At 35.3% G+C, this 23,500-nt stretch overlaps 4 protein-coding genes across 4 annotated transcripts; 2 read left to right on the top strand and 2 right to left on the bottom strand.

Moving 5' to 3' along the window:
- The first annotated feature begins 3,166 nt into the window (after positions 1-3,166).
- On the top strand, positions 3,167-4,042 carry LOC110691286 (uncharacterized mitochondrial protein AtMg00810-like). The gene has a single exon (XM_021868208.1). The coding sequence runs from the start codon at positions 3,167-3,169 to the stop codon at positions 4,040-4,042; it is 876 nt and encodes a 291-aa protein (XP_021723900.1).
- Positions 4,043-7,420: 3,378 nt separating this feature from the next.
- LOC110691206 lies at positions 7,421-8,408 on the top strand. The gene is made up of 3 exons (XM_021868117.1): positions 7,421-7,641; positions 7,721-8,137; positions 8,222-8,408. Exons 1-3 carry the CDS (start codon positions 7,627-7,629, stop codon positions 8,360-8,362), a joined length of 573 nt encoding a protein of 190 aa, XP_021723809.1. The 5' UTR covers positions 7,421-7,626; the 3' UTR covers positions 8,363-8,408.
- A 67-nt stretch (positions 8,409-8,475) lies between these two features.
- On the bottom strand, positions 8,476-11,014 carry LOC110691205 (PKS-NRPS hybrid synthetase CHGG_01239-like). The gene is made up of 2 exons (XM_021868116.1): positions 9,285-11,014; positions 8,476-9,196 (listed from the first exon to the last, which is right to left on the bottom strand). Exons 1-2 carry the CDS (start codon positions 10,816-10,818, stop codon positions 8,580-8,582), a joined length of 2,151 nt encoding a protein of 716 aa, XP_021723808.1. The 5' UTR covers positions 10,819-11,014; the 3' UTR covers positions 8,476-8,579.
- Positions 11,015-18,557: 7,543 nt separating this feature from the next.
- Positions 18,558-19,719, bottom strand: LOC110691204 (protein GLUTAMINE DUMPER 2-like). The gene has a single exon (XM_021868115.1). It carries the CDS (start codon positions 19,529-19,531, stop codon positions 19,013-19,015), a length of 519 nt encoding a protein of 172 aa, XP_021723807.1. The 5' UTR covers positions 19,532-19,719; the 3' UTR covers positions 18,558-19,012.
- Positions 19,720-23,500: the final 3,781 nt, after the last annotated feature.

Raw genomic sequence — 23,500 nt, 5'->3', positions numbered from 1 at the left:
GCAACCCATGCTCAACTTTACCCACTACATAAATTAATTTATTACAATTACAATTAAAAAAAAAGTACTCGTATAACATTTTATAATGTACTAACACTATCTTACATCATTTAAATCTTTATTAGATATAATTGTATGTATTGAAAAAAATTAAAGAGCAAAACTAGATTATGGTAACAATTCTTAAACTCAATACTTTTGTTAATATGATCTACTATAAATAAGAAACCTAATCTCTTATTATTAACTTTAACACATACACATACACAATGACAACAAGAAACTTGAGTATAATTAAAACAAGAAACTTAAGCTCTTATTGTTATCTTTAACACACAACGGCAACAAGTCATTACGTTAGTCGTTACTCCCTCCATCTCACAATAATTGACAACTTATCTGCCTTATAATCCGTTTCATATTCCGATCCATTTTAAGTTAATTAATAGCATTAGACATTATCATTACCTTTTATGACAAGGGACCACTAATATTTTATTGAGTTAATTAGTTCTAATTATTAATAATTTATTTACTTGTGACTTTTTACATAAATTTTTGTTGAATTAATCTTATTGAATACATATAGTCAAAATATCAATATTTTATATTTTTTTATAATTAAAAATCAAAGATATCAAGACAACTCTAAGTATTGTAATAAAAACAAAAACTAAGGAATTGTATTTTTATTATCATTATTATTATGATTATTGGAATTGTAACCTATAACAATAGTATAGATTATAGTGTCCCATTGGTGTTTCGATTTATGATTAGTAACCTAGACCACCTTAACCAGTATGTGGGCTTCTAGAGGACAATGATAGTTATTGGCAAAGACTTTTTCCAATCCGTAAGTTTTCAGTAATTTTATGAAAACCTTAATTACTTTACGCTTTATTTGGATAGGAAACAAGAAAGGAAAGGAAGGGGAGGGATAGAAGAGGAAGGGAAGAGAGAAGAAAGGAAGGGAAAGATGAGCTCCATTTTTACTCCAAATCTCTCCAAATTGGAGAGATTATGCTTATTAAAGAGAGAGGGAAAATGGATCCCTTCCTCTCATTTCCCTTCCTTTCCCCAATCCTTTACCCAAACAAAAGAATTTGTCCCCCTCCCTTTCTCTTCCTTTCTTTTCCTTTCATTTCCTTCTATCCAAACAAAGTGTTAATTTCCACGAGCATGTATAGTTGTATTGATTGATATGATGCATATATATACCTTGAATGAAGGCACGCACGTATGATTAGTAACTTGCCCGGGTGAAAATCGTTCAGGAAGAGGCTCTAGCATTGCACATATATACCTTGAATGAAGGCGTACAGTGGATGATTAGTAACTCACTAACTTGCTCAGGTAAAATTCGTTCAGGAAGAGAGGCCAGGCTCTAGCTTAGCATTGCATGCAAGTGTTGGGATCGATTGTTGCATGACATTAACAATAATATACAAAGAATTAATGGATGCGGTTGATGAGACATGAGGGTGAAGCTAAGCAAGGTTTATTCACTTATTTCATGAGGGTGTAACAACATGTATTCGCTCATTATTTTAAACTTAACTAGCAAACAAGAATTTATATTAATTAAATCATATAACTAAAATTTAACTTAATTAGCTAATAAAGCTATATACTTCCTCCGTTTTAGATCCTCATTACCATATTACAAGCACAATATCAAAATATGGAGTACATGTAAATAGTAAAAATTCGATTTTTATTTGGACTACATACTTTGATCACTTATAACCCTCTTTGTTTATTAATACATACGAAATACACACACGTTGATAAAGCTGCAAATCTTGCAATAATTGATATGAAGATTCTGGTGATAGTAACATTTTCTAGGGTATGAATTTCGTCACATGGTATATGCTATAGCTTTTAGCCCCCAACAACGTGTTCTCTCTTTCTTTTGAGCACAAGCAAATTTATGAATAGATTTGGCATGTTGCCTGCTACATGCTTCTAATAAGCCAAATCAAATACAGATCTCGACTAATATACAAGTTTCTTAAGATGAGTCTTTCACTGGATTTTGAATTTATCTTCAAACTTTTGTGTGCATACCATATTACCATCTACCCCTTCATCGGCCTCCTTCGTTCGTCCCCTCCTCGTACCATGGTAATTATTCTATAGTGGCAATTCAATTGGTCTTTTAAACGTGCATAAAACCACAAACTAAAGAGAAATTCAATATAATCAATAGCATAAGATTTATAATTATTAGTTTATTACTATATTTAGTGTCGCCTGAACAATTTTTGTATGCGAGGCAATAAGAGTAGGAAATCAAACAGCCTACATGTTACAAAATTTGATAAGATATGTCAAATTTACAGAAAATGTCTTTATCATACCCATTTTGAATCATGTCAAAATTCAAAAAAATGTATTTTGTAATACACATAATAGTACACCATATTGAATCATGCCTAACTCGATTCGAAAAATACTCGGGTTAAACATGATCACCTCTCGTACTCCATATAATCATTTATATTAATGGTCCACTGTAATTCCTAATTTATACAAGTATGGAGCACGAATATTAATGTTTTATAGTACCCTATAGCAAAAAAAAGGTAATTTAGACCTTTTTTGGTTGGATGTAGGAAGTAGAAATTCCCATGTAATGAGATATCTTATAATATATTTTTGTGAGGATATCTTTTGGCAAATATTATCTATTGTATTTTAGTTAACCTCCTAGGATTCTAGCATATCTTTTGATTCTATTATTAGAAGGTGTAACTATTATATATCTGACATTACGATCAATGAGAAATTCAAACCATTCAATTTTATTTTTTATCTAATTTATCATGGTATCAGAGCAGGTTAAATTTTTTTACCTTGATGAGGAGGTATACATGAAGCTACCTCCCGGGTTTGAAAGTAAGGATCCCAACTTGGGTAGCAGATTACGCAAGTCTCCCTATATGGTTTGAAGCAAGCTCCCAGATTTTGGTTCACAAAGCTTGTCAAGGCTTTGAAACAATATGGTTTCCTATAATCCTACTCTGATTATTCATTATTTACATACACTAAGACTAACATTCAAATAAATGTCTTAGTATATGTCGATGATCTCATTATTTCTGGGAATAATTCCGTTGCACTTATTGTTTTTAAAGCTTATCTTAGTGATTGTTTCAAGATGAAGGATCTTGGTCCTTTGAAATATTTTTTGGGTATTGAGGTTGCTCGTAGCTCTGCAGGCTTATTTTTAAGTCAAGGAAAATATACTTTGGATATCATCTCTGAATCAGATTTATTGGGTGCAAAGCCAAGTGGGTTTCCGATGGAACAAAATCACAAGCTCGGCCTAGCAAGTGGTGTGCCACTTTCGGATCTAGAGCAATATAGAAGGCTGGTTGGTCGTCTGATATACCTTGCGGTAACACGACCTGACTTAGCCTATTCAGTTCACATACTATCTCAATTTATGCAAGAACCCCGTAGTGAAAATTGGAAAGCAACATTGAGAGTAGTGCGCTATTTAAAGGCCACTTCGGGACATGGTATTCTTTTGAACTCTGATTGTGACTTAAATCTGCAAGGTTGGTGTGACTCAGATTGGGCCACCTGTCCTCTTACGCGGAGGTCTTTGTCTGGGTGGCTAGTATTTCTTGGCAAGTCACCTATTTCATGGAAAACTAAAAAGCAGCACATAGTGTCAACATCATCGGCAGAAGCCGAATACAGGTCCATGGCAGCTATTACTTGTGAACTTAAATGGTTAAAAGCTCTACTGTTGAGTCTAGGTGTTCAGCATCCGAAGACAATTAAATTATTTTGTGATAGTGAGTCAGCTCTGCACATAGCTAAGAACCCGATTTTTCATGAACAAACGAAGCACATTAAAGTCGATTGTCACTTTGTTCGAGATGCAATTACTAAAGGCTTGATCTCTCCCTCTCATGTTCCAACCAACTCACAGCTCGCGGATATCTTCATCAAGTCTCTTGGCAAATCTCAGTTTGATTATCTTCTTTCCAAGTTGGGCGTTTCCAATCCTCACGTTCCAACTTGAGGGGGGGAAGGGGGTAATGAGATATCGTATAATATATTTTTGTGAGGATATCTTTTGGCAAATATTATCTATTGTATTTTAGTTAACTTCCTAGGATTCTAGCATATCTTTTAAGTCTATTGTTAGGAGGTGTAAATATTATATATTTGACATTACGATCAATGAGAAATTCAGGACATTCAATTCTATTTTATATCTAATTTATCACCATGAAATCTCAATTCCTATGAAATTTTAATTCCTAGGAATTCCCAAAAATTATTTGTTTGGATGTAAGAATTTCTACTTTTCATGGAAAGTTTCACTTACCTAGGGAAGACTAGGTAAGTTATTTCCCCCATTTTATAGGAAGTAGAAATTCCTAAGGACTTCCAATTCCTACATTATTGTCAACCAAACAAGTATGTATATATTCATTTCCTAAGAAATCAAACTTTCTATGAATTTATTTGTCAACCAAACAAGGTCTAAAGTAATGATGGAAATAATGCATCGTGTATTAGTACAGTAATAACAGTAGTTGGTACTAGATTTTTGGGAATGGCTGTTGACAGTTGACAGGGACAAGGATGAGGGTTGGAGACCACGGGATACATACGTACATAATTGAAGTTAGAGGCTTTGGGCCGCTCATTTGTTTGGGCTGGCCTTTCGAAAACTGAAGGAGCTGTATTATCATTTCAATTATCCACTGTGGGTCCCGCCTCGATTTTTGAGTTTCGTTTCGTAAAATGATGGGTGTTAAGCTTAACAAATACCCCGTTTTACGGCAGCAATAATGTCTATATCTGTTTATATTATTTGTAATAATTAGATAGTTTTTTTTACTCATACTTAATGTTAAAACATTGCAAATAATATGAAATAAAATTAGTATAAAAATTATTCCTTCTATTTCGTATTAGTCGCAACACTTTTTTTTTCATCTGTTTTATAATAGTTGTAACACTTCCTTATTTAGTAAAACTCTACAATTATTTTATTATGTTTCTTTCCTATCAACCCCACTTACACTACTTTTTTATGATTTCTCTCTCATATTAATAATTAAATATACCAATTGGCTGTTGGTGTGATGGTGATTGAGACTACACTTGGTAGGGAGGACCGCGTGTTCGATCCCCCGCAACAATAATTGGGAGGGGACTGGAACCTAACCACCCAGAACTGATCCCCGAATCTGAATTAGCTCAAAAGGTGAAGCGGATGGAACACCAATAATAATAATTAAATATATCCCCATTAACTATGATTTATATTTATAAAATCTCCTTTTGGTCCCTACCCTATGATTTCCTAAAACTTTGTGTCCTCCTTACTATTGCGATTATTACGAACGGAGGAAGTAAATATTAATAATGTATTCATCTAAACGAATAAAAATAGATCTCATATGACTATGTTTGTTCTTATATATAGAGAGAAATTTTATATATTTCCTTTTATTTTTACTAGTCAAAAAATTCTAAATGGGATTAAAATTGTGAATTGTTAAACATCGCCCGCAAATTCCTACATAAAGCCCACAAAATAAGAGTGAAATGACACTTTTGCCCTCATACTAAAAAACACACAATTTCTCTCTCTACTCTCTACTTCCACTTTCTCTCTCTAAATTATTTCCAGAGCTATGTCGAGGCGGCCCGGCAAGGAAGTGGCGGCACCGGCGGTGGGCGGAAGGCGGTTTGCCGGCCAGAAGGTAATTTTTTTAATTTTTGTAATTTTTTTTAAAAAAAAAAACCTCCGGCGACGGTGGGGCGCCAAGGCGAGACGCCATCACCACGGAGGAGGCGCCTAGGCAAGGCGCCCGTACGGTGGTGGCGGCGCCTAGCCCAGACGCCACTACCACGGCAGCGGCGCAGAGGCTAGGCGCCACGGCCGTGGTAGTGGCGTCTGGGCTAGGCGCCGACACCACCGTACGGGCGCCTTGCCTAGGCGCTTCGTTCTTTTTTTTTTTTTTAAATTTTTTTTTTGTTTTTTTTTAATTTTAAATTTTATTTTCGATTTTTTTTTTTTTTTTAAAAAATTTGTTTTTCTTTTTTTTAAATTGTATGTTCCCTTTTTTTTTTTATCTTTTTTTTTTAAATTTTGTTTTTTTATTTGTTTTAATTTTATATTTTTTATGTTTATAATTTTATTTCCGTGACTTGTTTATTTGCTTTTGTGTTTATTTTCGACTTTTTTTAATTTGTTTTCGTTATTATGTTTCGTTATTTACTTGGAGTTAGGCATCGCAATTTAGACCTGGTGCGGGGAAGAGTATTGACGTCGTGAGGAGTACGATCTACTCAATGGAGAGCTCGGGGCCCAGACACGTTAGATCCCGTGGTATTTCGGCATCGGCCCGCAGAGAACGGGTGCACTGTTCTGCGGACGATCAAGATGATGATGATGATGATGAGGAGGAGGAGGAGGAGGTCGAGGAGGAGGAGGTCGAGGACGAGGATGATGCAGATGAGGATGTCGACGATCAGAGTGGACCATATGATGATTACGGTCCATTCAGTCAGAGACTTGATGATACGTATGAGACGCATAGGGTAGATGTGCGTAAGGGTCGAGATGGTAGGTTTGTTAGTAGATCTGGCACATCATCTGCGTCCACTGTGTCTGCGGGTAGCAGAAAACGGTCGAGGGCCGTTAATGATTCTTGGATGGTGAGGGGTGAGGTGGCCGGGGGACCTATAGACGGGAGTGTGATTCCTAGCTTTTTAGGACACATCGCTACCCGTATTTGGGAGGACCAGGAGAGGGCTTTGGATACAGGCATTTTGAAATGCCAAACCCGGGAAAAGACTTGTAGGTTTTTGTGTAGCTGGGCTGATGCTTGGCCGGAGGAGAGCGAGATGGTCAGGCGATTGAGGGCCACTAGAGTGAGTCACCTTCCTGCCACCATGCACGACAGGATTGACTGGACGCTGATCACGGCTTTCGTTGAGCGATGGCAGCCGGATACGAACTCGTTCCACCTTCCGTTCGGTGAGATGACGATCATGTTGCATGACGTCGAGGCCATCCTTGGGATTCCCGTGGAGGGAAACCGAGCATCTGTCGTCACTGATGCGGATCAGGCAGATTTACTAGCGGAGCTGTTGGCGGTGGATAGGGCTGCGCTGTACACATCGGCACTTGGTGTGTGGGATCACGGCGGCGTTAAGATCGCAGCCGTCTTGCAGCGATGTTTGCACCCTACGGCACGTAGGACGCAGGACACACAGCTGGCTGCATATGTTTTTCTTCTTCTCGGGTGTACCTTGTTTCCGGATAAGAGCGGGAACAAGCTCAGGCCACGCGACATAGTTGACGCGTGTGATCCCGACAGAGTAGGCCAGTTTTCTTGGGGGTCGGCTACGCTGGCGTATCTGTATCGCCAGTTAGGATTCTCGAGCCGGGCTGATGCAGCAGGTATCACTGGATGTCTGACGTTGTTACAGACCTGGATATACGAGTATTTTCCTGCGTTTCGACCACACCGCGACCCGGTTCCCATTGGTGATGGCCAGCCACGTGCCTGTGCGTGGAGTCCGCGTGTCGAGAAGAAGTCCGTTGACCGCCTGCGCTCCATACGGTTATCGCTTGACAGGATGTCCCCCTTAGAGGTACAGTGATTAAATTATTTCTACTTTTACAATCTGATGCTTTATTTTATGACTGTTACTGATTTTAAATAATGTGCAGGTGAACTGGATGCCTTTCGGCCAGAACCCTAGTAATAGGGTACCCAGGACCCTCTACACTGGACTGATTCAGTATCGCGAGATCGTAGAGGCGTACATGCCGCAGCGCTGTCTTCGCCAGCTTGGATTTGTCCAAGTTGTCCCACCTCCACCGGCATGGCCCAGTAAGGCGGTACGATCTGCGTCGTCGAAGGAGTACGTCGTCCAATGGCCGTCAAACATGATATCCATGTGGGAGCAGTTTCCGATGGTTGCCCGCCTATGGACGGCGGAGCTGCAGCGGCCGCCAAGTGGGGTGACTGCCATGTGTGACCAGCACTACATGGAATGGTACATCCGGCACTCGCACCCGAGGTTGATCAAAGACATCGACGACGCAGATGATGACGATGTGCCACCTGCCACTGCCTCTTATGCGGTACGTCTCATCTTTTATTTGTTGTTCTCTTATTTTAATATATATATGTATAATACGTCGTTTCATGTTTTATGTTTTGTGTAGTGGATGGGCAAGATTATGCAGTTGGGACACCGACTTTTTGAGGAAAGGGACTGCATGACGAGTGCATCAGGCAGAGCTGTTATTGACGATCTGGAACGGACCCTTGAGCAGTGGCAGTGGGCGTCACAGAGGGATTACTGATATTTGAAATTAGACATTATCTTTTTAGTTTGTAATATTTGAAATTATTGTTCTTAGTTTTTAAAATTCAATATTATCTTTTTAGTTTGTAATATTTGAAATTATTGTTGTTAGTTTTTAAAATGAAACATTATCTTTTAAAAATGAACACATAGAAATGACATAGTATTGACAATACAAGGCCTCATAGTAAAAGGTAGGTGTACATCAACAAAAACTACATGGCAATTAAATTGTTCCACTGTTGCACGCGAGCATGGTACAAAGCATCCCAACCCTCCACGCTTGCTCTACGAATTTCATACCACTTCGGTATGATATTTGGGACCGGAAAATCGGGTGACATGTCTAATCGGATAAAATGTCTGTATGACGGCCCAAGAAATCCAATAGCAACGTCCCTTACCGGTCTGGTGACGGTCTCGCGCGAACACCAGGGCAGAACCGTTGTACATGGATAATAGGCTCGACTATGTAAACCAAGGCCGAAATGCATGACTGCACACTTGTAGATGTTTGCAACGGCAAAGAGATCAAGTGGCGCATCGAACCAATGATTTTGACCGCAAGGTCCCCCTCCCCACCGGATACGCTGCAGAGACCTATCCAAGTCCTCGCCGTACACATGGCCATACACATCTCGGTTTGATGCGATTTCACTGTACATCAACTGCCGCACTAAACCGTAGTTGTCTTCACCCATTTGAAACACATCCGCCACAACCCGAAATCCGCAGTTACCATCTGCAATGACATCATTCCACCCGTCCAAGAATGGCATCATGATATTAGGGATCCTGTCCTTATATGGAAAATGTTCAATGTCCATTCTCCCTGTTACACACATCAATAAACACAATAAACAAGTCAACAGTAAACTAATCAAACAGTCAACAAAAGAAATTGAAGTCGAATGTCTTACCGGTGCCGGGCATATTCACCGACGACGATGATTGGCTGCCACTTGATGAGGATGTACGACCACGGCCACGGCCACGGCCACGGCCACGACCGCGAATGTACTCAAACGCACTCTTGTTCCGCCGTGGTTGTCGACCCCTAGGTCGCTCGACCCCTTCCGGTTCCTCGGTATCCAAACACGATGTATTGAACATGTCATGAAGTATGTGTGTAGCACTACGAATGATCGAAGGGTGACTGGAGGACACTTGGTCAAACATCATCTGAAACTGCTCCAACTCCTCCTGTTCACGGTGAACCGTATGCGGAACAGCATGCTCTCCGATAACGAGCGTCCGCCAGAATGGATGAACCTGATCGACATGTAACGACGCCCTGTCTTGCGTAATTACGCGGTGAATGGTGCATGCACAAGGTAATCCATGAGTCATTGATATAGCACATCCGCACCGAATAGCCACTTCATCGCCCAACTCCCTCATCCTGGTATACTCGCTCAGAATCAACCCCAAACAGTGGTGTGACACACGACCGTGGAGAATCTTAAATATGAAATGGCCATACAACATGCCATGTCGTCGTCTGGAGTCCTCGAGATAGTTCTTGATGCCGTTCCTCTGAGTATCAATAGCCTTGTTTATTCTCTCGAACAGTGTATCCAGAGCAGCCGTGGAAGAATCAATCCAGTCCTTCAAAGCTCTATGAGCGCTCTCGACTCTGCATGTCGTAGTGTTCCCAAAATGAAGAACTTGGTTCGTCCAATATTTGACAAACTTTTCCCTCTGAGGTACCCACTGATGCATCACATAGTCTACGATTGGCGGGCACCACTTGTACGCATCCTTTAAGTTTTCCAAGGCTCGATCGTACTCTGCCTCCGTGGTAGCTTGCAGGATCTTCCGCCACTTACCATTTACCAATCTCTCTGCTGAATCTAAGTTCTTGTTGAAAAGGTTGTAGGCTTTGACTTTCACGCAGTTGTTGATGTGCCATGTGCACAGTAAATGGCTCGACTCCGGAAACAGCTCCGCTATAGGGGCAAAAAGACCTCCCTCACAATCACTTACGATGGCCGATGGCTGTACATTTGGGCCGATGTAGTTTCTCAACTTTTCCAACACCCAACGGTAACTCGCAGCCGTCTCATCCTTCATGACTGCATAACCAATCAGAAAGTTCTGGTTCGTTGGAGCCATCCCAACCATCTCAACCAGTGGGAACTTGTACTTGTTTGTCTTGTACGTTGAATCGATCAAAATCACAGATGGCCAAGACGAAATCATATCAGCACAATCAGGATGGACAAGGAACAAATGAGTTACCTCCGATGTGTCTTCGTCAGATTCAAACCAGTAAAGGTAACCACGTGCTTGTGCCTGGTGCAGAAGCTGCTGTATAGGGTTCCTTCCCTCTGACCGTTCAAACCTCAATTTCTGTCTGACGTTGTAGATGTGTCTTCGGTTTGGCTGGTCTTCGGGGAATTTCTCTAACACAGACGCTAATATTTTAGCGGGCTTCACTTGAGCATCACTCATTTCTTTTACAACTAGTTTCGCAGCTGGACTTAGGCCGCTTAACTGCCGATGCCCCACTTTGTATGCTATCAGCTCATGGTTGTGATATCCCCATTTGCCGTAACCCTTCACTTCCCAACCGTCACGCCTTTGATGTTGTCGAACCTTAACTCGGAACTGACACCCACAACCTTTCCGCTTTGAGTCAAACCGAATCGCTTTACTGAAATCTCGTTCTTCTCTTTTGCGATAACGGTCGCATCTCAAAATGCGATCCATTCTACCATCCCGTTGAGATTTATGAGTTGCTACTACTAAACAAAAGCCTGATCTAATTGCAACCTGTTTTGCCCAATCAATCGCTTGTTGAGCATCTTCGAACAGGCCATCATGTACAAAAATCCCACTGTAATCATTTCCGTCTCCACCATAATCCTGTAACAATAACATATAACGTATAAATATAATTACATCAAGATTAAATTAACAAAAACAAACAAAAAAAAAAAAGGGATTAAATTAAAAAAAAAAAAAAAAAAAAAATATTCCCTTACTGGCGCCTGGCCAGGACGCCGGAGCCACGGCCGGGGCGCCTGGTCAGGACGCCGCCGCCATGGTGGCGGCGTCCTGGCCAGGCGCCTTGGCCGTGGCTGCGGCGTCCTGGCCACGCGCCACTACTATGGTCGAGGCTTCTCCACCAGGCGCCGTGACCACGGTGGCGGCGTCCTGGCTAGGCGCCACAACCACGGCATGGCCTTTTGGCTAGGCGCCAGCCACCATTTCGTCCTTACGATGCGTTACGAACCTCGTTTTCCGATGACGACGGCGATTCTCCGGTGATCCTCGGCGATCCGGTGCTGCTCCACATTTTTTTAGTGCGAAAAATTTATCTTCCGTTAAAATTATAAAAAGGGCAAATTTGTCAAAAAATTATAAAATGTGGGCTTTATGTAGAGATTTGCGGGCGATGAATAACAAGTCCCTTAAAATTATGCTGAATTGAAGAGAATACAGGTATTCATTAACTTCGCATATCAAACCAAATTCGTCAACCGCAAGTATGATAGTGTTGGCGTATGCACAATATATATTCACTATGTACATAGTGAACATCAAGATAACATAAACATTTATTCCAATGAATATAAAACTTTAATTAAACATAAGAACTATAACTAAAATAATTTTATGTTCATTGGAGCTAGTTTATGTTCATTAGAATTTACATTCTTTTGTTTTTGGTTTATTATTGTACTTCAACTTTCCATCTCTTTGTGCTATTGTTCTATTTTTTTTTTTTTTTTAAAAAAAAATGGAAATAGATACTACCTTCGTTTTTTTATATTCTACTCACTTACCATAAACACAAAATTTAAAAATTAAAGAATCTGAAAAGAGAATGAATGTAAAAAGGTGGGTTTGTATAAGAAAAAATGAATAAAATAAGAGCTATAGTATAAAAAGGTGTAATTATTGTGAGGTTGGAGGGGTAAGATGCTAAAAAAAATGGCATAAATAGATTAAAACAAAGTCAGTAGGATTTAAAAGAACAACCTAAAATAAAAAGTGGGTAGGATAAAAAAAAACGGAAAGAGTATTTATTTATGTTGAGAAGTTGAAATCAAGTAATCAGAGTATAGTATTCTAAATTTTAAATGATATAAAAATAATATATTTCATATATGTTCATCATGTATTAGTAGTTTATTTAATCAACTATAAATCCATAAATATAATCTTGTTCGTTTTTGAATGATATCATGTTAGGTCGAATAAGAGTGAGAAGAGGAGAAAGAGGGTGAGCCTCATTTATTACCATAGTCCTTCAAAGGGAAAAAGTGTTTAGGTTGAGGTTTATGGACTTCGATACATTGGGCTTACAAAGTCATTGCATACATGACATTGGTCCCCTATACTAGTAGGTGGATAATCTATTAATAAACCAAATAATTTGTTGAATAAATAAGTTACTCCCTTTTGTTGCAAATTTGCAATAGTCTTAACACATTTTTTTCACGAGACCATGTTTAGAAGTTAGGCCTCTTTCAATTTACCTTAAAAAAAAATAGTAAAAATAATTTAAGTTCAGCAAAAATAAGTTTAGTTCAGTAAAATTAATTTCAGTTTAATAAAAATAATTTTAGTTCAGCAAAAATTAGTAACTCTAAAGAAGAAATATAATAGAGAATCAGTAAAAATAATTTTAGTTCAGCAAAATTAATTTCAGTTCTGTAAAAACAATTTCAATTCAGTAAAAATAATTTAAGTTCAGCAAAAATAATTAAAGTTCAGTAAAATTAATTTTAGTTCAGTAAAAATAAGGTAAAGTGAACGGGGCCTTAAAACAGTTAACATCTTTGATTATAAATATTGTTAATACTAAAATTAATTTTATATGACTTTCAACTTAAATCATACAAAGTAGTTGCTAGTATCCAAATCTGTGATATGTACTGTCCTTTTCAAATAAATTATTTTAAAATTTTGATAACCAAATATGTAATATGTCGTTTCCAATGGAAATTTTAAAAATTTGATAAATCACATAAGTTGTGATTTATCAAATTTTTAAAATTTCTCTCTTCTTACTCTAATATGGGGCATTCACAAGTGATACTAAATAAATTTCAACAATTTGTATAAGTTTAACTTAAATCAAAATTACTAGTTAGAATCCAAACATACGTGATATGTCGTCCTTTTTATTAAATGTGTAATTTAAATTCACAATAAGTTGTTATTGTTGAATTTAATAAGGGGATTGGAGGCAGGTTTGATTGAGGGGGAAGGGTGGTGGTAGTGGTGGTGGTGGTTGTAAAGAAGGGGCCAATATGGTTAAACCAATTCAATCACGTAAATCTAATTAAGGGGTTAATTAGCTTTCTATTCTTTTTGTATATCTTTCCTAAACTTTTTTCATACACGCTCCTTACAATGATTTACAACTATATACCAGTTAAGCTCTTAAAGAGTGAGCATGCTAGAGAATCATAACTACTCATCATAAGAGAATCTTTATCTTGAAAACATGATAACCCCAAAAAAAAAATCTACAATCAATTATCGTTGCCATGCACTAAAAAGAGCTAACATGCCTGTTCAAAGTGTGGAAATGTAACTGAAAGTGCAATACGTAAACTTGTAGTATCGTATTATGTTTCAAGATACACATGAAAGGTCGCATCTACTAACATGTATTGATTCCAATATTTCCAACTCCAGGATTTAGATTCATCAGCATGGATAGAGTTGACTTTTTGGTTACTCGTTAGTATAAAGGTATACATAACTTGATAACTTAGATTATATTACTATTAGAACATAGAATTTGTCAGCTATCAAGTTGTTCTTGCATTTTTTTTCCTCCTTGATTAAAGTCATGGATTGTGTGATGCCACCGAAAATGGAATAAATGGATCATTTAGTTGATTTGACAACTCCATTGCCGACTTTAATAGATGAATTACACATAATAATAAGGTTCCTAAAATATAATAAGAAATAAAGACGATTATTATTAGTAATTACAACATAAATGACCGTATGTAAATTAACTTAAAAATTTCAGACACAATGGTAATTGGTCGCATTATGGTGTTTAAGTGTCATGTGATTTTATAATCTTCGATTTTTTTTTCCTTTCCTCTCATGCACCCCTTAAGATAATAATGGAAGTCCAGTTTCTACTTTTGATTTGGATCATAAATCAAAACCCCAACTCTATTTTATTATTATTGAGTTGCGTAGAACCCCTATGATAAAGTGGTGGTTGATCAAGCTAGGCCAATAAGTTTATATATATATATATATATATATATATATATATATATATATATATATATATATATACTTCTGAATAACTCATTTAATTTACCACTTTTAGCGTTGAAACATAGCTGCCAATTCAAAACTACCAAACCTTCACATTATGTTTTCTTTTTATCAAATATGTGGGGCAAGAGAGGCCAAAGAGGTGATAATATTTGATAATAATAATGAAAGTATGCATATTTGACAAAATAGTCCTCGCTTTTATATGTTGGTTGGTAAATTATATGAAGATATGAGAATTTCTCCTATTGTAATGCATATAATCCTAAAACAGCCAGTTGCAAAAACACAATATATTTTCTGTTTCTAGTGTGTAGATATTACAAGATCTTAAGGTCTGCTCAAATATTCTGAGAAGGATTATATAATAATATAAGAAGTGGAATAAAAACATGCATCTCTCAAAGTTAATTATATATATGCTTAATCTCTCAAAGGTTTGCCCATATCTTTCAAAGCAGTCTTGCCAGGATACTAGGAAAGTGCACGTCATTATCCACCACTATAAGCCACTAGAAAAGAGTGTCCAAAGTTTTGGGGAAATATTATTTATCAAGGTACATGGATAGTTACAATTCATATGTTACTTGCAAAATTACATGTTCTTTAATAAGTTATTGTACACATCAAAGATTCAAAGCCCTACCCATCATAACCATCATGCATATATGCAAATGCAACGAATAATTGAATTGAATCTTATACCCCAAAATAAATATTGATGATTGATCGAGTATCTCTTGCTTGAGATCGATTTTCTTCAATTTGAGGAGGTTGGATGGAGGTTTGTATACGCGGAGGAGCCTAAACTCTAAATCTCGGATTCATATATGTGGCGGAGCCTAAACTCTTAGCTTAATCTCTTATCTGCTATAAGGTGTTCAAATTCGATCAACCACGACGTACAAATAGTATGATGGACGTATAAATGGTTTGTAGTATATATGAACCTATGCAATCTATATATATACTCGATCTATACACACAAGCAAAGTTAAATGATTTCAAGTCTGCAAAATCATCTGACTAAGGCCCCGTTTACTTCACCTTATTTTTGCTGAACTGAAATTAATTTTACTGCATTGAAATTATTTTTGCTGAACTTAAATTATTTTTACTGAACTGAAATTAATTTTGCTGAACTGAAATTATTTTTACTGATTCTCTATTATATTTCTTTTTAGAGTTACTGATTTTTGCTGAACTGAAATTATTTTTACTAAACTGAAATTAATTTTACTGAATTGAACTTATTTTTACTAAACTGAAATTATTTTTACTAAATATTATTTTTTAAGGTGAACTAAAAAGGGCCTAACTCGTCTATTAAACACGTATATTTAAAGATTGTATTCAAAAGTAATAACAAGGGACATCACTTAGACAACACATACAATAGCCGGTTAATGTAGGTTTCATTTCTCCATTTTTCTAAACACTTTCCTCATAAGTGGAAACCATTTTTCTTAAATTTTTTGGGGTATATAATTTAAGTCCCACATGGAAAGAATAAGAATATCATGGGTTACATTCCTTATAAGAGTGCAGTACGTGTGTTCTATTCACCTAATTTTTACTTATATCAACTAATTATCTGAACTTATTAAATCTTATTTTAACTGTAACTTGAACGTGAGTAATCCTTATTATAACTTATATATTTCTAAACTTATCTTATATGAATTTAGCTGAATTTTATTAGACTTAACATAGTAAAAATAAGGTGAACATACAGACGACCTTAAGCGTCCACTTACTCCATTAATATGTGGTCTTTTGAAAAGGTATCTAAAAACAAATTTGTGGATTATACCAAAGCGGATAATATCATAATGATATGAGATGAAGACGAGCATGCGACTCAACAAGTTGTTGGATGACCCGGGCCCAACATATAGTTTATTATTCCATTTCTTATATTATTATAATCCTCTTTAGAATATTTGAGTAAACCTGGCCTTAAGATATTGTTATATCTATGCACAAGAAACAGAAGAAATACTGTGTGTTCTTGCAACTGGATGTTTTAGGATTATATACATTAACGATAGGGGAAATTCTCATATCTTCATATAATCATATCTTCCATAATCCCTACCAAGCAATAAGTAAAAGCGTGGACTATTTTGTCAACATTATGCATATTATATTATGTCATGGAACAATTTATTTATATTCCGTATCAAGTACGAAGCAGTGATCGACTACTAATTATGGAGAAAAAAAAAAAATTAAAACCGACAGTGTGTTGTATTTAATTTAGTTTAGGTTATTTTTTAATTTTAATATTTGTTTTATTTTGGAGTCCATGAAAAGACCGCAAGTATGCTGAGTCATACGTGTTCCATTATGTTGGGTCTCGTTGAGTACTTGAGTGAGTAGTAGTACGCTTTTCGTACCATAACAAAAACCAATACCTATTGTTTGATATCTAGTTGGATTGCACCTTTCTGACTTATTTGCGTGTCTTTGGCTAAGGATATATACTTAAGAGATAAATTAAGGTTTTTAATTATGTTTTTTTATTTCGTATTTGATGTAGATTGTTAAAAGTTTGTATTGAATCTTTTATAAATTTGTGAACCTTAATTTTTTGTTATGTTGTAAAATAATAGGGAAAATTAAACACATAACATGAGTTTTAGCCATAATATAGATTTGACACATTAATTGAAATTACTAACTATTTTTACTTCTAAAAAAAAAAAATATTAATTTTTACTTAAAATTTAATTTTTACAAGTTGATTGTAGTTTATTTTGGCATGCTTTCTAACTAAAGTTTGACGAGCTCAACTCGTGGCTCCACAATCCTACTTTAATATTAACACACTGGACAAATATTTAGTGCTGTACTGCAGTATTACGAAGGCTTTAATTTTAGTATTGCTTTGGGCTTATGTTTTTATTGATGTGCTAACTTGTAATTAAAGTAAAACCTGTATTTCAAATTGTACTTCGTAAATAAATGGAATTTTATGCGAGTCAACCTGATCTAAATTTAGAGGAACAAAGACGAGAGTGGCTTAAGAAGAAGGGTAAGAGAACCCTCACCTCAACATGCAAATCTTTCTATTAGACAAGTCTTACTAATGGGCACTCCGTATATTATTACCGGCAGTCGGGGTTCCGCAACACCCAGCCCGTAATTCTTCGCCCCCAGTGTGTTATCCGTTTCCCAGCAAAGTTAAACACAAATTGGCTTCTTTACACTACTTTTATTCATTTCATTGCGTTAAGAATATGTTCCTTCTTTCCCCACTTCTAATCAGTCACTCAAGCAATCACTAGACAAATAAATGCACACATATATTCTCCACTTACCCAATATCTAAAAAATTTATGAGTTTATTTTGTGCACCAATTGATTTATGAGTAAATTATTTAAGGATACATGGGCTACTCTTATATTTTAAGTACCGTGTATGTAGGATATGGAGTATAAAGAAATTCTCAATTTTATTGATATGTTTCATAATTATTTTATAATTAAAAATATAATAAAAATGGTAATTTTTGTTGTGACCTTTTTCCTTTCTTCTCCCCTTTTAAGGGTTTGTACAATGAGTAGATATAAAGGCTAAAATATATGGCCTTAGGTTTTGACTTTACATAACAAACTTACTTTCCAAGAAATGAATTATTGGAATTACATATTTAGTTTTGTGATAATTTGTCCTTTTCCTTCTTTTAATACAAGAGGGTACAAAAGTTTTTATTTTTCATTTTATTTATTTTTTTTAACATAAGCTACGTCTTTCAATATAAATGTTAACGATTACATATACATTTCATGGACCCAACTTATTGTATAAATAATTTACTCTTTTTAATTAATCTCATTTATTTAGAAGTGGTTCTAATTTGATATAATAATTCCAAGTAGAGAAGATTATTTTCAAGGCTATATGAGCTAGCTAGAAAATCAAGAACAAAACAAGTCATTTTAAGTAATTAATGAAGATATAATTCCATATATCAACTGAGACATGAAATATTGCACAATGGAGTCGATGATAGTCTCTCCTCTTGTATACATCTCTCGCAAGATTAAACCAAAACTCTACCATGTACGAAGTAGAAAGCAACCAAAAAAATAAAAGGAAAACAAGATTGTAAAGGACAAGAATATATCTATATGGAATTATGGGTCATTATCTAACTAACTTCAAAATTGATGGGTTGGATTCGTCTCAAGTTACCAGATGCTTCAGTAATCGGTAATTAAGAGCTGAGGAGGCTTAATTATTTGGCACACGTATTCTCTTTTTTTTTTTCCACTCTCTAAATCTAATAACTCGACGATCTAGTAACTGGAGAGAATCCTCACCCGTGTCACCAAAAAAAAGGGTACGTTTTTTTTTGGTGTAATGGACTTATTATTATTAATCATGTGGGTGAGAGGTTTCATCTTCTTTAGGCTTCTCATCATCATCATCATCATTTCCAACACTAGTATTCTCATCATTAGCAATAACATTATTACCAACCTTATTAAGATGATGATCATCATTAAAATTGCTCTTAGGCATTAGCATTAAAGCAGGGGTAGCCAAGAAAGTAGGCTTATCATTGCCAGCCATAATAACAACAATCTTTTCTTCAAAAACAGGAGCACCATTTATCTTACTAACACCTTCACCTTTCTCACCACTCTCCAAATCACCTCCTTCATTGCTTTGTTGTTGAGGATCATTATCTCTTGACAATCTCCAATAAGAGCAAGCCAATATCAGGAGGGCAAAGGCTATGAGGCCGAGCATCGCCGCTAGTCCTCCGAATAGGTAAGGCACCGGCGAGTGCCAAGGCGATCTTGGAGTCACCGTTGTCGCTCCCGGGGCAATGGAAAATGATGAGGTCTTCTCCGGGGTTAGGGTGGCGTGTAAGGTAGTTGTCATCCTCATTTTTAAGTATTGGTTTTGGGAGATAACAGAGGAGAGAAAAGGTGTTATTTTTTTTGTTTTGGTTGTTGTTGTTGATGTTGTTGTTATGTTGTGGTTAAATGTTAGGTGGTGGGTTATGAATGTGAGTGTGGATGATGAGGGTGTGAGGGTGTATTTATAGGAGAAAGGAAAAGAAAATAAAGTAGAAATGAAAGAGATAATTTGAGGGAGTAATTAAAAAGATCACAGATAGAGTGATGTTATGTTGTTGGAAAGAGTTAGCTAGCCTAGGAGGATGGGCACTAGTGCAAAAGAAGCCTAAAAAAGTTAAATTATTAAAATTAAAACTAATTTGAGAGGGAACTTTTTAATTTTGTTTTGATTCCATCTTGTATACCTATGTATGTACCAAGATGGTGTCAATTTAGTGAAAGATGATAGGAGGTCCATTGTATACCTCAGCTAATGATTTCGACGGGTGGTCTCCACCCTACTACAGGTCACTAACAGCATAGTTATTTATTATAATGGTTGGTGGTTGTTTGGTTGACATCCAAATACATGAAAAATTAAATTTTTCGGAAGTTGAAAAAAAAAAATGATCGAGGCGTATGTTTTGGTCGACATGTATATTATAGGGCATAGGAAGTCTAAATTTGTAGGCAGTGCTACTTCCTACAAGACGACATAAGTGACTTGATTACCTTATTAATCCCTTTAGTAGATCTTTCCATCAGAATTCTAATTTTCTATAGTCGACAATACCTTGACCTATCAGTTGTGTAACCAAACAATACCTCGATTTATCAGTTGTGGTGCAATAGATTGGGATTCACTCACCACTTGCATGCAAGCTTGGCAACCTACTACTACGACTACTAGAGTGCGAGTAATGGACAATAAGAAGAGACCTCCAAGTCCCACCAGAGCATGCACACTAACGTACTAGTGTTCTACTACGATCAAATTAACTAAGACAAGTAGACAAGTTTGAGTCGAAATTATACATACACAATTAGGTGAATATATTTGTACTGTATATTTATGAGTTTTCATTTAATGTGTATGATTTCAGTGCCTGTGTGTGTCACATAAATACAAGTTAGCTCGTTGAGCTTTTAAAACAATCGTATTGACTTGTTCATTCAACTTATATTACTAATTAACTACTCTATAAGTCATTATTTGATGATTTTAATTGCTTTTGAATCGAATCAACTCAATCTCGAGTGATAGTTAACTATTTGATTTCACTAAAATCCATACCAATCGTTAACTATCTGATTTCACTAAAATCCATACCTTCATACAGCTACAAATAAAGAAATCAATAAAATTGACTGTAAAATTTATAATTAATTAGAATAAAGACAGTGTTAGTTCTGTATTTAATATAATTATAGGCCTCTCAACTCAAAAGAAATGTTGATGAACACAACTAGAGAATCGATGCTAAAGTTGTAAAGTATAGAGAGCAATACCTTGTTTGCCAAAATAATTTTCAAATAATAGAATATATATGTACGCATACATATGTGGTATATCCCCTCCATTAAAAAAAAACCTTTGCACCATTTGATATTGAAAATTTGATTGTTATTTTTCCTAATTAGACATAAAAAAATATTGTAATTTCGCAACTTAAGGCGATATTTTTAGAAAAATGCTCCAAAAAACCTGAGTTTATTACGTAACAAACATTAAATTTTTGCAATTGTAAATTTATGAGATTTTTATAAATTATTTTCTTAACAAATATTATGTTTTCAGATGAATAAAGTTTATTCCGTACTATATAATGTAGTAAAACAAGAAAATACTACTTTTTATACTTAGATTATTGTAAAATTAAATATTGCGTATCCTCTACGTTGTTCGTATTTGTTTTAAGAGTTTTTGTTTAGGATGGGCATCATATGAACAATTTTATGAATTATGATGTCAATTATCTCAAATTTAGTTAGCACTTAACAGTGTGATCGTTGATGACAACTTTTTATCTGCAAAGAGGAATAGCCCATATGATATGGCCGATAAATACATTCATCACCATGATCATCATCGTCATTTATGTTTTATTCTGTTTCTCAGTGATGTCAACGTAATTAATTTGATTGTGTATCCAATAATGTCACACCACCTAAATCAACCATCCTTACTTTCCTCACAAACGTCTATGTCAAGTTTGTTTTGTTTTGGTTAATTTTTTTTTTTTTTTTTTTATTTTACAAAAAAACTTAAACTAAAATTTCCTATAATTAAATTTTCAACACTTAAGTTAGCAAACTAATTATTCATAAATGAGGATGCTTAAAGTAAATTATTATGTCGCAAGCTACATTGATAGTACATAAAATAATGATCAGATCATACCAATTCAGATGCATATGATTATTAACAATTGCAAATTTGATCTAATCGTATAGAATATAAATAGGATCGTAGTTGGTAATAATTAACCATGAGGTCCAAGTTAATCCCCTTCCCCTCGTATGTACGGGATTAAATTGGTTAGTAACCCTCCAATAAACTAAAAGCCTAAATCGGGCTTTTTTCATTCTCTTCGACCGATAAACATGACTTTTTAACTATTAAAAACTATGTCTCTTAAAAAATTCTAAAGTTTCCATGCATTGATTGACATCCACAATGTGAAGATAATGTGTATACAATACATACTTCTAGCAATAGATATATCTTATTAGTTACTTTTCAAACCAATTGATTAAGCTTCAAAAGGTGTACTTAACATGCTTTAATTACAGTACTACTATCTATTAACTTTAATTTATTCTGTTAATTACTAAATGTATGAAACTTAGCCACATGAACTGATTCGTATATCTTTTTTTGTTTCATCATTTCACCACATAAATAGTGATTACATGAATGTCAGAAGATGATTTGTTATCTTTAGCAAATTAAATAATAAGTACGTGTTTCATTCTGCAGAAGTTTCTAAAGAATAGTGGTATATGCCAATTTTAACAGAAGTAATCACATAATTATTAATTCGATAAAAATGCTAAACCTAACAACTAATATGCACTTATATGGTAAGATAATTATATTTAAATTCCTTAATTTATATTTGTTTGTTAATGACTACTTAAAAGGACAGTTAGTTTCATATTCGCCACTAATTATATACAATGGGCCTCATCATAAAATATGTTGATAATGTATATAGGTACAAGATGTACCAATAAGAGCAATAACACTTTTAATGAGAAAGAATAAAAGATTATATACATAAGTATTATTTTTTTTAATTACTCCATATATAGTATAGGAACTCCATTTCTATCTACTAGTAAAAAGTTTTTAACACTTGCTTTTCGCGCTTGTTAAAATAAAAACTTTGATTATTTTTATCTCTATTACGTATTTATGTATATTATAGTTATAAAAAGTTGATATTCAGAAAATGCATACGAGTGCTAAGAAAAATTCAACCAGGCCTCATATATACAAATGTATATGTATCTTTATATGTATAAATTACCACGTAGTAATTAGCAATGGAATTTGTAAATAATGTCAAAAATCAAACTATTATCCATAAGTACTTTTAAAAAAAATGAAAGGTATAGCATACGCTAGGTGCAAATCTTATCCGGATTCCAATATTATAACTTTGATTGATCATCTCCCCCCACGAGTCCATTTCAAACGTTATAGTGGAACGCACTCAAATACTGTTTTGGGGGCAAAGTAACAAAGATGATATCATCCAATACATACTCATTAACCTGCAAAGAAGATGTATAAAGAATAGAATGGTGGGTAAAGTAACAACAACAATTTGTTCTCCCCCTTTAGTGCAATTTCAATGCACATCATGACAAAAAACTATATGCTTTTTACATATTTATAACCCATTAGTTATTTCTAGCATATATCATATAAATGATGATCAACTGATAAGAAAGTTATTCGGACTTAATTAGCTGTTTTGAATCTGAAAACGCAACTTAACATGTGCGAGGT

Source organism: Chenopodium quinoa, unplaced genomic scaffold (assembly GCF_001683475.1).
Source record: "Chenopodium quinoa cultivar QQ74 unplaced genomic scaffold, ASM168347v1, whole genome shotgun sequence".
Classification (NCBI taxonomy): Eukaryota; Viridiplantae; Streptophyta; class Magnoliopsida; order Caryophyllales; family Amaranthaceae; genus Chenopodium; species Chenopodium quinoa.
The sequence above is the reverse complement of the archived record's forward strand: the minus strand, read 5'-3'. Positions and strand labels throughout refer to the sequence as shown.

Excerpts from the sequence above, each read along its gene's own strand:
- LOC110691286 (XM_021868208.1), top strand. The coding sequence starts at position 3,167 with ATGAAGGATCTTGGTCCTTTGAAATATTTTTTGGGTATTGAGGTTGCT.
- LOC110691206 (XM_021868117.1), top strand. Across the intron at positions 8,138-8,221 it reads CTGCCACTGCCTCTTATGCG|TGGATGGGCAAGATTATGCA; the intron begins GTACGTCTCATC and ends TGTTTTGTGTAG.
- LOC110691205 (XM_021868116.1), bottom strand. The coding sequence starts at position 10,818 with ATGAGTGATGCTCAAGTGAAGCCCGCTAAAATATTAGCGTCTGTGTTA. Across the intron at positions 9,197-9,284 it reads GGTGAATATGCCCGGCACCG|GGAGAATGGACATTGAACAT; the intron begins GTAAGACATTCG and ends TGTGTGTAACAG.
- LOC110691204 (XM_021868115.1), bottom strand. The coding sequence starts at position 19,531 with ATGAGGATGACAACTACCTTACACGCCACCCTAACCCCGGAGAAGACC.